Source organism: Papio anubis, chromosome 4 (genome assembly GCF_008728515.1).
Source record: "Papio anubis isolate 15944 chromosome 4, Panubis1.0, whole genome shotgun sequence".
Taxonomy (NCBI): domain Eukaryota; kingdom Metazoa; phylum Chordata; class Mammalia; order Primates; family Cercopithecidae; genus Papio; species Papio anubis.
In genome coordinates this window covers 70,322,822-70,337,970 of record NC_044979.1, presented here as the reverse complement: position 1 = coordinate 70,337,970, position 15,149 = coordinate 70,322,822, and the positions used below count along the sequence as shown (strand labels likewise).

Sequence of the window (15,149 nt, the reverse complement as noted above, 5' to 3'; positions counted from 1 at the left end):
CAAGGGAATACTTTTTGAGAGCCTTTTCTAAAAGCACCTGTTTAACCTGATTTCATGAACAGGGTTCAGTGGCTAGTTAGAAGCCTGTATTTATGCCTGTATCATTTCTTCGGGAGGCAAAGGCTAAAGGTGGAATGCCCAAGATAATCAAGGTAGTTTGTTCCATTTTATCTTCATGTTCTACTCAGCTTCTGTACTCACTATAAAGACCAGTTACAAAGGGTTGTGTTCATTGACTTTTAATCTGGTAATTAAAAAGGCTACGACCACCGTGGAGTACTTTCGATGCTGGAGCAGTGACCAACATGTAAGCTTTTACTCTATTTTGTAAGAGTACAATTTAATCCATGGAATAGGGTTTCCAATTATCCCAGTTTGCCCAGGACTTCCCCAGTTTTACTACTAAAAATTCCCACATGCCAAGAAATCTCCCAGCCCTGGGCAAACCTGGACAGTTCGTCATTCTATCTGAGGGGCCCAGAGTTTTTGACAGAATATTTGGTGAAGTTAACTTTCTAAAATATTTCCAAGAGTTGGAAAGATAAGGTCAAGAATAGTCCCCAAACCTACTTTTTAAGAAAAAAAAAATCCTTATAATGATCAAGCAGCACATGACATTTAGAATATGTATCTAACTAGCCTGTATGACTTCCAGGTATTTGCTACTGCAATTGTAAAGACAAGCATTTCCAAGGGCAAGAGAACAGTCTGTCTCAGAGTGCTTCATTTAAGCAAGGACATGCTGCCAACTTGAAAGGAAATAAAGGCCACACTTTGTCTATGGGGGGATCCTGCAGTTATTCCCCTGCAAATTTAATTCAAACAGGTATTGAGATCTGAAACATGGAGATATCCACAAATTAGATGATACTTGGTTTTTAAAAAGGAAAGAAAGAAAATCCAGGCCACAGAGAACTATATCAAAGCAGCAATAGTGGTTCCTTTTCATGTTAATCACTGTATTGCTATGAACATGTTTTGAAAGTCTATCCTATGAATGAAATTTATTGAGATCTGTTTTATAAAATACACATATAAATTTTAAAACAAAACTATTGTTTTCAGGTAAGTCAATTTCATCTTTTAAAAAAATGTGTATGCAAGATGTACAAATCAGTGCTATTTTAATACTTTGCTTTTAGAATTATTATACAAATATGTCATTCAACTAGTGTATTAATGATACCTCAAGAAAATGCAGTCTTACTTAAATTTTGTCATTCAAAAATATACCTCTTTAGAATACCAATGAAATAATTTATTTAAAGTAATCTCTTTTGGAAAATTGTATCTTATTCTTTCAAGCAATTTAAGGATCTGCTTGACTCATAAAACTGACGATGACCCACAGAATACTTATTATATGTTCAATGCGTACATGTATAAGTACATGTGCTTATAAACTGTATTTGAACTTATACATTGTATTACATTAGAAAAATTTCTTTTGAGAAACCCTTTTGTTTGATGTGTTATTAGGGTCCCAAACCAACCTATAAACAAAGATCCCCAGAGGAAGTATTATAACTGAATAGCAACTTGATTCTGTAATGGAGTAGAGACATTTGTCACCAAAAAACATGATACAAGTTAGAAAAATTACTCTAGAAATTGTGTTTTAATTTCCAGGTTCTAAGCAAGCTGTTTTGTCACTATACTTGTTAAAGTTTAACATATCCATTGTCAAAGGTATGACCAAAGTGAATAAAAATATTTAAGCCCAAAAAGTTTAAGGGAACTCTGAGACATGATTGACGTTCAAGTACCATTTTTCAAATTTTAAGGGCTATTGGCATCTGCCAACGTTCAAAACAAAGATATATATCTTGGGAGTCATCAAAATAAACTTTACTTTTTTGGTACTTCCCTTGTAAGATCCCATTTCAAATGTAAGGACATTGAAATAAAAGCCTTCAATTTAAGATAGTATTGCAATTCCTTTTTAGTCATGTAACTAGAGAATTCTAATATATATTCCATGTCTTATTTTGGTTCCTATACATTAATCCTGCAAGCCTTTGACATTAGTGTATTCTGCAAAGTATTGATTGACAGTATCACCAGTGTCCACCTCTAGACATACGTACAACTACATTTTGCTTCTAATCTCTCAGACCCCAGTTACAGAGACTATTATAATAAGAAATGTATCAGAGATATTCAATGCCATGATACTGGTTTCAATTAATTGCATGTGCATTATATAAATTGTGGCCAGTAGTCAACAGATGGATTAGAAGGCAATAAAAGTAGCTGAAACTGAACGCAAATGCACACACAGTAAATATGCATCTTAAAAAAAAATGTATACCAAGGTTGAAACATGCTACCAGGGAAGGTGATCTGCCACCACTCAAGTCCTGAAATGACTTATGATATAGTCTATTATTTTTCTTAATTGGCCACCAACTCTTCATTGTAGTCTCCTTTCCTAGTTAAATGCTGGACATTAAGAGTGATACAACTACATCAGAAGGCTCCAGTACTTACAGTGGAGACAAAAGGACCAGGCCAGTAAACTCAGGCTGACAAGTGACTACCATAGGACAAGCTGAAAAATCTGGCCCGGCTCTTTTGCATATGTTTGACACTGGCCGGCTCTGAAATTAAAAATATGACTCTCTGTCCCCACAAAGTTTAAGTGAAAAACTACTTTTTAGAAAGAGCTTCAGAAGTCTTTCATACTACTTATATATTTACTCCAAAAGCTAAATTAAGTACACTGTGAGGGGGGAAATTGACCCCAATTTATAGCTGGTTTTAAAAAAAAAATAGGCAAATTGAACCATCTGAAAATAGGGTTTGTCATGGAAACAACATGCTAATGGAACAGTATCCCAAGTAGCCTTATGGTTTTCCAGACACGTCCTATTTTGCCACCAGTATTAAAATAAACAAAAGAATACACTGGTTTTCTATATACTACATCATTTAAAATAAATTGTTTTCTAAAAACAAAGGCTGGTGGTGACTTAAAAATGTCTTCTAAAGCTATATAACTACAGCATGTAAAACCTTTCTGCATCAAATTCATAGTTACATCATGTTAAGGACACCTACAATAAGACTGCTTTAAAATATATTTTTGGATAGCAATTAATGCCAAAAACATATTTTTCCGGAAATTATCTAATTGAACTACTTGGTGAGGAGATAGATATGTGTGAATTTGGCCTAAGAATACTATTTGTGTGTGTGTGTGTCTATACAATAAAACCTTCTGTCTACTATATTATGTTAATGTAACACAGAAAAAGGGAACACAAAATTGCATCTTGCTACGTAAAATAAAATGCTACATTTTTAGTAAGATTTAATTTTTTTCATTTTCCTTAAAATGAATAATGACTTATAAGACAATTGCATTATAACATGGAAAGTAACTCTATTGTATCAATGATCTTCATTTTAGTTCCTTGTCATTTTATCACAAAATGTTTTCATGGGAAAATTTAGTAAAGGTTTTTTTAACCTGCAAAGGTATTTGAGGTTTTCCATCTAGCATTTTCCATTTCTCATAACCATATTTCCATATTATGAAATTTAAGTAAACTTTACATCTCTATTTTATAAAAATTAATGCATATATACTTATGTGTATCCTTATCTGTATATACACATATATACACCCATGCATAAATTCTGACTAAGAGTAGACCAACTAGATAATTTATCTGGAGAAGGTTCCTTGAACAATTGAAAAAAGGGGTCTTCAGAAGCAAACAACAGAACAGCCTTACAAACCCAATCGCTGTTTAAAATGTTTATGAACACATAGCCAGTTAACCATTTATTGATTGCCTATTTATGGTTTTGTAATATCCAAGATTATGGAAGAGATAAGATAATACCTCTAAAAATATGAGAAAGGTGATTATTTTAAAATAAGCCTCCATAATATAAAAAGTCATGTAAATTTACCTTCTGAAAGAAAAGAAAGCTTTAATATTAAAATTAGAGTTCTCTTTTAATCCTCTCTGAGTAAAGAAATAATTTGCAAACTTCTATTTTCTACTGTCATGAAAACAGGTCTTTTCTTGGGACTTCACAAATGTCAATCACAACAATGCAAACAGAGTAATTCTTTGGAAAGACTGATCTGAGGGCTTAAGGGTAGACTTTTTTCATTGAATTCCTGAATTTTTACACTGTGGGATTGGCTATGAGACACCATAAAATGTAAAATAGTTCAGACAGCTCAAGCTCTATTATTTTCAGGCACAAAAACCATATAATTTTGTACAAAACTTTGAATTTTTTATTTGCGAAATTAAAAATACGGTATTTTATATATATAAACTTCTATTCCTCTATAAATATAGATGATTTTGTGATAGTGAACAGAATAAATGTATACCAAATTCAAAGACCAATATCATTTTAGCGTATGACAGACATAGATAAATTTAGGTCCTAAGTACCGGCATTTAGATAAATTCTTAAAGTTTAAAACAATACAATCAGGAGGACTGCTTTTATCCTCTCCTTCACAGAGAACTAAAGTGAATATTTTTAAATGGCTTTGTAAGATTTACATTTGACACATTTCTGTAAATCCAAAAGAGGAGCACACAGGATTTAATGCAGTAGACCTGCACACATTTTCCCTTTAGCATGCATGCCCATATCTTGTTTACTTCAGGCCCTATCTCCCCATCAATTATTCTACCTTCTTTAGCTCCTGAAATCTTACCAGGTTATTATTGGTGGTGTGGATTGTTCCTCCCTCACAATGTGTTGCTGAATAATAATCGTAATAAAATGTTGAAAGTGTTCAACTTTTACATTTTAATGTTTCTGATATATGTCTAGTTATTTGATTAAAAATAAGAAAATAGCACTTCAGTTTGAGGAAGTCCATTACACTGAAATATCCTTCAAGTTTTCAATTTCTGTTTACATTTTACTGTCTTGTTAAGGAAAGCAAAGATCAACTCCTTAACAAAGCTTTCCAGGTGATCTCAACATTTCCATTTTACAGACCGGTAAAATCTAAGGGCAGGCTGTCTCATTCCTAAAGGCAGGTTGCCAGGCATCCGTATGCAATTAGAATTAACATTTTATAACCCATATCTTCAGTCTCTTCCAACCCACACAAAGCTTCGTGCTTCTTCCCAAATCTCAGTAACCACATCTTTCCATGACGCTGGCCAAACCCATACCAGGTTTTAGACACTAGAGAATGAAATGAGCTCACCCCTCAAAAATTAGACTTCAAAAAGTTTGGCATTGGTTCTCTCACTCACCCTGTAACCAACTAAGGTGGGAGAAGGGAGTGTCTGGGCGTTGAGGGTGACCTTGGAGGGAGGCTGAGACTGCCAAGGCCTACACTCGTGGGCTCCCATGAAGTTGGGGGAAAGTTCTGGACAGTTAAAAATCCAGCTTCAGGAAGTCGAAACGATGGGCCTTCGCAATCCACCGCTGACCAAGGGAGGAATTGGAATGTACGGGGGCCCACCTCCAGATTTGGAAGCTTTGTGGAGTACTGTACCATAAGACCCCTACCTCAAGCCAGGAAAGGGAGGAAGGGGTCAGAAGGAGGGGGAGGGGGTAGAAGGAGGCGGCGGGAATTGACCTGGCAGCACAGCCCTAGTCGCACCCCGCAGTGCTGAACTCGCTCCGGAGCTGGCGCCCAGCCGGCCCGAGCACTAGCGTCAGGGAGAGGCGCGCGAGGACGACCAGGAGCGCTGGGCGGTTGCACTCCAGTCTTAGCTCCTTTGCAATACTCCGAAAAGGGCAAGAAGGAAAAGCCTCAAATGGTTAAACCGCCCTAAATAATTAAAAACTTTTGAAAAAGAAAAACGCGTGATCGGTCGTCATTTAAATACAAATATACTTACAAAAATCTTACACAGGCTATTTACAATCATAAAAGCGAACAGTCCTGGTACCAGAGTGTGAGGGCAAGAGGTCTGTCCATCCTCCCTCTGGCAGTCGGGCCCTCGTGTCCTTTTGCCTCAGGGACGGAAGCTTTTGCAGGAGCTGAGTTCTTCAAAGGAGCCTGCGAAAGAGTTACCTAGTGAGGAAGCCTCGAGATGTCAGGATTGGCACGAACTCCACGGGGCTGGCTTTGGGCAATGGCTGCGCCCCGGCCGAGGCCTGGGCATGGGCTGAGCCCCAGGTCTCAGACGGTAGTCTCCCCTTGTTTGCTGTTGGTGAGCCTCGTATAGAACTTCCTCCAGGAGTTGAGGGTCTTGCCGGACCAGATCCAGAAGCCCGACGTGATGCCCACGATCAGCGTCATAAGGTACTTGATCATGAAGACCGTGAAGTCCGGGCTCATGGGCGGGTGCGGCGGGGCGCCTCCGCCCGCCTGGAGGTGAGGGCAGGGGATAGCGTAGCTCTTGCAGCTCTGGGCCACCCAGCTGCGTTCCCACTGGTCCCGGAAGGCCTGCTCGTAGAAGTAGCAGGCGATGACGATGGTGGCTGGCACAGTGTACAGCACGCTGAAGACGCCAATGCGCACCATGAGCTTCTCCAGCTTCTCGGTCTTGGTGCCATCGTGCTTCATGATGGTGCGAATGCGGAAGAGCGACACAAAGCCGGCCAGCAGAAAGGACGTGCCGATAAACAGGTACACGAAGAGGGGTGCCAGCACGAAGCCACGCAGCGCGTCCACGTTGTTGAGCCCCACGAAGCACACTCCGCTCAGCACATCACCGTCCACCTGGCCCAGCGCCAGGATGGTGATGGTCTTGATGGCCGGCACAGCCCAGGCGGCCAGGTGAAAATATTGTGAGTTGGCTTCGATGGCCTCGTGGCCCCACTTCATGCCAGCCGCCAGGAACCAGGTGAGCGACAGGATCACCCACCAGATGGAGCTGGCCATGCTGAAGAAGTACAGCATCATGAAGAGGATGGTGCAGCCCTCCTTCTTGGTGCCCTGCGCCACAGTACGTGCCCCGTCCTCGGTGAACTTGTCGTTACACACCACTCGGTCCTCCAGGAGGAAGCCGGCGATGTAGGCCACGGCTACGGCCGTGTAACAGCCGGACAAGAAGATGATGGGCCGCTCCGGGTAGCTGAAGCGCCGCATGTCCACCAGGTACGTAAGCACCGTGAAGAGCGTGGAGGCGCAGCACAGCACTGACCAGATGCCAATCCAGGTGCGCGAGAAGCGCAGCTCCTCCGGTCCGAAGTACATTAGCCCGTACACCTTGGTCGGCTCACAGGGTGCGCCACAGTCCTTCTCCCCCAGGAAGTGGTAGTTGAGGTAGGAGGGCACCTTGAGGGCGCGCGGGCAGGAGAACTTGCCTCGCTCCGACGCGCTGGCGCCCCCCGGGAAGCCGCCACGGTGCCCTCCGCCGCCGTGCTGAGGGTTGCTTGTCCAAAACTCTGGAAGCAGCGAGGGCGTCGGGGTGCCCTTGTCGGACGTGTTCTGGCCCACGCACAGCTCGCCGGCGCCGTGCACCGGGAACTTCTCGCACTTGAGCGTGTCTGGCCACTGGAAGCCGAACTTGTTCATGAGCGCCTCGCAGCCCTGGCGCGCGCGCTCGCACAGGGAGCGGCAGGGCGGCAGCGCTTGCTCTAGCACGGTGCACACGGGCGCGTACATGGAGCACAGGAAGAACTTGAGCTCAGCGGAACACTGCACTTTCACTAGCGGGTAGAACTGGTGCACCTCGAGGCCCGCGTCCTCCTGGTTCGTGTGGCCCAGCAGGTTGGGCATGATGGTCTGGTTGTACGCGATGTCTGTGCACAGCGGGATGGAGATGGGCTGGCAATAGCCGTGGTCCGGGATGGAGATGCCCCGCTCACCGTTGTACTGCTGCCCGCTCTGTTGCTGCTGAGGCGGCGGCGGCGGCGGCGGTTGCTGCCCCGGCCCGGGCCCCTGGCCTGGCCCCTGGCCCGCCGCCTGCGCCCGGACCCCCAGCAACAGCGGAGCCTCCAGCAGCCAAAGCAGCAGCAGCAGCTGGCGCGCCAATCGCCGGGGGTCAACTGGGGGGCGGCGGCGGCCACCGGCGTCCCCGCTCCCCTCCTCCGCCAGCCGGGCCGAGAGCGCCCCGGCACAAAGTTCCCAGCTCACGCCGCCGCCGGCGGCCCGGGACTTCTTAGGCACCTCCTCCTCAGCCATACTTTCTCGGCTCCTCTCCTGGCGCCGCTGCGCTAGGGCTGGCAGGGGCACGGCCGGCGGTGGCACCCCCTGCGGCCAGGGAGACCTCTGCGCCGGTGCCCTCCGTCGAGCCCAAGCCGCGTCCGGCCCGCTCCCCCGGCTCCTGCTGTGCGTACCGCAGCCGCCGCCGCCGCGGAAACTTGCGATTCATGAAGCGCGGGCGGCGGGGAGAACCCGGGTGGCTCGGGTGCGCCGGGGTCGTGTCCCGCCTTCCTGGCCCTCGGCTCGCTGGCTCCCGGCTGGCGGCGCCGCGCTAGTGGCCGCGGCCCCGTAGAGAGCGCAACTCTCCGCAGCCCAGCGGGCTCGGCTCCCCCCTGCGCCTCCGCCTCCTTCTCCGCCGCCGCCGCCTGACCATTTGTGTCAATCCCTCAACTCGCTCCCTCTCCTCTCCCTCGCGCGCCCTCGGACCGGTTTCCAGGCGCCCCGCAGTCTGTCTTTCACCAGGAGGGAGGAGCCTTGAAACCGACGCAGAACTGGAGGCTCAGGGACCGTCGCCCAATCGCGGCTCCGGCTTCCCGGCGCAAAGGGAGCCGGCCGCCTCCTAGCCTGAGCGAATGCCAGCGGCTGGCGGGCGGGGTAGGAGGAGGCGGGAGGAGGAGGAAGTGGTGGTGGCACTACTCAGGCACAAAGAGTAGGATTGCTATGAAGCGGGACAGGCTTGGTTGCTTTTGCTTTTTCAGAAGAAAAGGGCGAGGACAAGTAGGAGAATGGTCCCATATGCTACTGGAGATAATGAATAGGAGTCAGAGGACCGCGGGACTTAGCTTTTCTTTTCTTGTATCCATTATCATGTTTAAAAATCCTGCTCTTAACGCTGGTTACCAACAGCAAACCGGGTGCTGCTTCCAGAACAGATGCCTTTGACTTAAGGAGCGCACGGTTTCCTTTGAGTTTGTGTCTGTCGAGGTTTTGTTTAAAATATTACATTAATAAATCCTCTAGTTCACTGACTGGGCTTGGCGGGCTTTGGTCGCGCCATTTCCCCAGAGGAGACGTTCACGGGATTGCTGTCAAATGAAACAAAACACAAACTTTGATAGAATTTGGAAAGTAAAGCCAGATGCGCCTTCTGCTAATATCATTCTTGTAGTCAAACTCCTTTTTTGCTGCCTTTTTAATCAAGTCAGAAACAGAAGCAAAAGAAAACTATCCATTAAATTTTTGGAGAGGAAAACTTAAGAACCCGACGACCGAGGCGGTGGGGGCGCCTCTCTGGGATCGTCCTCGCCGCTCCAGACCGCAGAGGTGGCGCCGGCGGGAGCTGCACTCGCCGGCAGCCTAGGCCCTTGGGGAGCCTTTCTAAACCCTGGGGACGCCCACGGCTCTGATGGGAACTCCTGGGACCTGGGCCATTTAGGTTCCACAGGCTGGGCTACAGAGCTGGAGACGCCAGTTTAACAAACAAAACAAACAGTCTGAAAGCAAACAGCGAACTGCACATTCTCTTCCTAATTCCAAAACAATATAATCCGTCTCAGCAGACGCACATTAATGTTGTTTTCCTTGTAAGATTATTTTAAATGGTGGTTTGACTATGTGATTCAGTTTTATCAGAAAAGTGCCATTGGACTATTAATTCTTCGATTTTTTTTTCTTTTTTTTGCCTGTGATCAGACTCTATTTCAGCGTACTTTTCGCCAATTACTATCATTCATTTACACATTCATTTGTTTAATAGATACCAACCACCCATTGTGCTATAATACACTCTTAATATACACTCTTAAGTCGTAGAGTATAAAATGAAGGAGACTTGTGCCAGCCCTAGAGGAGGGCATAATACAATGGGGCACAGAAATGCAAATCACTTGTCACAGTGTCCATCCCAAAGCCAAAAGGGCACAAGGAAAGCAACCAGCTCAGATGAAATGGGGTTCTGACGGAGAGGTAGGTGCAAGGTGCAAAAGATTAAATCTCAAATTCACTTGAATTGCCGAAAGCGGCCAGAGAGATGAGTGTAGCTGAGGCACTTTGAGGAGAGACAGGAGGAAAGGTTTTAGTCCAGACTAAAAGGTTTGGGCCAAATTATACAGAAAATAGAAAACTATTGGAAGATCACTTTCCCCACATAAGCAGGGAATGATTTCAGGGTGGCTGAAAGAGGGCTCTTGAGGCAGGCTGTCATTAGGAAGCTTTAACATTCATCTACACATAAAGGTTACTAGTTAGATGGGTGTTACTTGTACTACATACTAACAAGTCTCTGATAATTTCACTACTCAGCATGTTGGTGTCTACACATCTTTACCTACTAAAGCAAAATGACATCTATTTGTCTCAGATATATGTTATTGTTTTTCAAATGTTTATATAAGCAGTACATTCATAAAACGCATATTTGCTTTAACGTATTTCTGATTGCTAGCATTTTTTTAAAGCAACAGGTACTAAATGCACAATTATGTGAGCATGTGTATGTGTGTTGACTGTAATTTATGACACATTTTGATATTGAAAAGGAGGTTGGGAAGCACAGCTCTCTGAGGTCCTTTGAACCGTTCAGTAAGTGTTCATTTTACACTCTAGGATCCTGGTCCCCAGGCTCCCAGGGACACTTTTTCTCTAGCCTTTCCACTCTGATGCTCATTCCTCTGCCGATGGTATCCTGTGTTTAGGAACTTTATCAAGCCATCTCTCTCCTATCACTCCTGTCTTGGAAAGACTTAACCTGTCTTGTGTTCTATTCTCTCACATCATTCGAGCTGACTAGGCTGAGTGAAAAGTGAATTTATTCTGATGTGTTAATTACCAAGAAGCATCATATGTGTTAAGCATCCATCCCTACCATCACTCCAAATCCTTCTCCTTCTCCCCTAAGGGGTTAGGGCACAGAGAATATGGCAGAGCACTTAGTTCTGTTTCTCAGAGTAGAAGACACTGTCTTGCTTCAAAAGTTGTTCTACTGAAATTCTTGAACTTGTTTTATATTCCACCTGACAGTGAAGTTTACTACGAGGAGGCTCAGAAGTACAGCCAGAGTTAAAAAGAGAGAGAGATGTACCCTAAAACTTAAAGTATAATAATAAAAAAAAAAGAGAGAAAGAGAGAGAGAGAAAATGTCATTCTTACCAGATTATGAAACTGGAAGCAACCAAAGATGTCATCTAGAAATGAGTTAATTTTCTGCAATCTACAATTAAGAATATTGGACCCAGAAATATTAAGGGATGTGCCTCAAGTTAAATGGCCCTATTTGGCTTGAATATCATTAGAAGCTTATTTTAATCCTTCTATGTTCTTTTAAGTAGCTCTAGTACTTTTAATCTTTTTTTAAAAGTTAGTTTTCTGTGGAAGTTCTCCCTCAATAGAATGTGTAAATAAAAAACCTTATAAAATTTTTAAAAAATCATTTTCTGAGAGTTGTCTTCAAAAGTTTAAAAAAAACAAACTTCATTTTCATTTATTATACAAATAAAATATTTAATTTATCAAAACTATGTAATACAGAAGAAGGTACTAAAATCAGAAACAATTCAGAATTTTAGTCAGTAATAACCCGAGTCATGAAAGGAGGTCTTTTGGAGGAGGTCATGAAGGCAATAGGTAACAAAATATTAGAAGAGAAATATGAGCAATGTATTTTAACAGAGTATAAAATGTACTATTTTCTCAAGATGTGGAAAAATTTGAGATCCACAGATAAAAATTACTAAGTATGAACTATTATGAACTTGGTAATAAAAATATTTCAGTTAGGTCAAAACTATAAACAACCCAATTCCTCCTTGATACTGCTTTGTCAAGCATCATACTCAGTCAAGTTTTCTTATATCAAAGATCTTGTTTTATCAGGCCTTTCCCAAATCTTCTGAAGTTTCTCCAGACTGCTTATGTCAGGTTGAATGTGGATAATTAGCAGGGATAGAGATCCAGTTCCAATTACATATAGTTGAGTGTACACAGACACACAGGCAGTTAGGTGAATGCTCCATGTGCAACCTGAAGGATCTTAAGCTTTTAGGTGAGTTGCATTTTTGCTGGCTTGTGGGTGGCAGACTTGAATTGTCTTTGTTGAAGAATAGAGATTAACATTGGTTAAGACTATATTTTTGAAAACCTACTGTGTATACTTGGTGTTATTTTGCACGATGTTTCCATACATTGTGTTGCTTAAACTTTGAGGAAGGTGCTAATTATCTTATCCCTTTTTTTTTTTTTTTTTTTTTTTAGCCTTTTTCTTTTTTTTAGAAGCAGGGTCCCATTTTGTCTCCCAAGCTGGCATGATCATAGGATCATAGTTCGCTGCAGCCTCAAACTCCTGGGCTTGAGCAATCCTCCCACTTTAGTTTCACTCCTTGTTGGGACTACAGGTATGCACCATCATGTCCATCTAATTTTTTAAATTTTTATTGAGACAGGGTCTTGCTGTGTTGCCCAGGCTGGTCTCAAACTCCTGGGCTCAAGCTATCCTCCCACTCAGCCTCCCTATGTTATCTCCTTTTAATAGATGAAGGATCGAAGGCTCAAAGCACTTAAGTAATTTGTAAAGATCCCATAGCCAGTAAGTGCCAGAATGGGGCTTGTGTCTGACCAAGGTCCATGGACTTCCAGTTAGTAACACTATGTGATCGTGTCCAGTGAAAAAATCACAGAAGAAAATGTGGTTTCTGGGAGCACATCAGATGATTGCTCAGTATTTAACATAGTTTTCTATACCAGGATATATATGCTAGGGGCTTAAATGCTGGGATTCACTGATGCATTAGACCACCCTCTCCAAAGGTGTACTGTGAGATAAATTTGTTCAAATAAGTTTGGAAAAAAGGCCATACTCTATGTCCTTATTGGAGATTCACATTAGCCTAATATAATCTCTGAGAAGTGCTGAGCTGAAGAACCCTTTTAAACTTTTGTCTTATTTAGTATTTCCTACATTTGGAATATACATATACAAACACACACTTGGAATACACACATGTACATACATACACATACATAGACACACATATATATTATAGTGCATCAATATTTTGCTTGGCATTAATGCTCTGTGAGATTCAACTTGAAAAATGCTGAATTAGACCTAATATATTTTGGATTTTTATTTTATAAGGTTGGACTCTCACCCCTGTATTACTTTTGAATGTCAGGTGTAGAAAGTAAGAACTTGGCCTGCTATGCTTTGAGTTCCTGACTCTTCTTGAATTCCTAGTGAAGGGAAGTTGATTGGTTAAGGAGCTGACAGTAACAGAGAAAACTCAGACCATACTATTCCCTTCTTTCTGGGTGGCACCACCTAGGAGTCTATTATATCGTCTTTTTAGAGACACATTAAGTATAACTCTACTAAAGCTTTCAGCGTAGTTCTCTATTTCATTTCTTCTTGAATTTCCAACCCAGAAATTACTACATAAGCTATTTCTTATCTTCCATAACATCTGTATTCTTCTGCAACAATTCTAAAAATGAATGTCTTTTCTTTCTTTGTTTTTCCTTTCTTTCTCATACAAATCTGCTCTCGACATTGGTAAAATAGTTCTTGAATTCATTCACATACAGAAGCTCAATTTGCAGACTCATATATATATATTTCCCTAAAACCACTTATCAAAAGAGATTTTCAGTGTGATTACCTTGACTTTTATCTTATAGGGTACTTACAGCCAATTGATATTAAGATCCTGAACTAACTTATTATTTGAGAGTCAGCCGTAATTTGTTATAATTTACATTTTAAACATGGCAAGACTTAAAGATTTAATATAAAGGGGTGGCTCTGTAGTTCTAAGTATGAATCATGGATTACTTGTACACAAATCTCACAAAACATATTTTTTATTTTTTAAAAAAGATAAGAAGTATGAAAGAGGAAACAAATCATTATCACTGAATTTTCATCAAGGTAGGATAATAACCCAAATTTTCTTGTAATTAAAAAATTAAACTATAATAGGAAATTTTGCTAAATACATTACTTAAACATCAGTTTCACAAATATAAAGAGTATTTGATGACTCTGCTTTAATTAGTTCTGTTGTCATGTCATTGTGCAATTGTAAATGGTGTATACTATCTGGGAAAACTTTTGCAAAACATGCAGGCATTTGTATTAGATTTAGAATGTAGTCCTTCTTCGAGTCCCTGGGAAAGAAATATAGATGATTCCTTGTAAATTAAAACCTTATGCCTCATCCGCTTAAAGAGGCCTGATTGGCTAAGATGTGGGGTGCTGAGTTTGCAATCATTTTGATGCAGAAATAAATTTTAGGAGAATAAGTAAAACTTGTGCTTCTGTAAGTGAACATTTCTATTCTCCCTTCTAGATGATTTGTGTATGGGGGAAATAATGTTATGCATCTGTTAAAATTATAGTCTGATCAAATTGTTTTCTTCTTTTTTGTTTCTTGCTTTAACCTGAAATCTCCTGGCTGCATAAATTGACAGGGAAGTCAATTTAATGTTTCTAAAGTTTGGGTACAAATATTTCTTAGAATAACATCTTTGGGGTCGGGGGCTGGCAAGATGACCAAATAGGAACAGCTCTGCTCTGCAGCTCCCAGTGAGATCAACGCAGAAGGTGGGTGATTTCTGCATTTCCAACTGAGGTACCTGGCTTATCTCTTTGGGACTGGTTAGACAGGGGGTGCAGACTACAGAGGGCGAGCCGAAGCAGGGTGGGGCATTGCCTCACCCGGGAAGCACAAGGGGTTAGGGAACTCCCTCCCCTAGCCAAGGGAAGCCGTGAAGGACTATGCCATGAGGAACCACGCATTCTGGCCCAGACACTGTGCTTTTCCTACAATCTTCACAACCCACACACCAGGAGATTCCCTTGTGTGCCTACACCAGGGGCCTGGGATTCAAGCACAAAACTGGGTGGCTGTTTGGGCAGACATTGAGACACTGAGCTAGCTGCTGGAGGTTTTTTTTTTTTTTTTTTTCCACACCCCAGTGGCACCTGGAATGCCAGCAAGACAGAACCGTTCACTCCCCTGGAAAGGGGGCTGAAGCCAGGAAGCCAAATAGTCTAGCTCAATGGATTTCACCCCCATGGAGCCCAGCAAGCTAAGATTCACTAGCCTGAAATTCTCACTGC

The 15,149-nt window shown here is 42.6% G+C and overlaps 1 protein-coding gene across 1 annotated transcript; it reads right to left on the bottom strand.

Annotated features, from left to right (window-relative positions):
- Nucleotides 1-6,124: 6,124 nt before the first annotated feature.
- On the bottom strand, nucleotides 6,125-8,074 carry FZD1 (frizzled class receptor 1). Its single transcript, NM_001168992.1, is given in 1 exon segment — nucleotides 6,125-8,074. A coding segment is annotated over 1 exon segment (1,950 nt).
- Nucleotides 8,075-15,149: the final 7,075 nt, after the last annotated feature.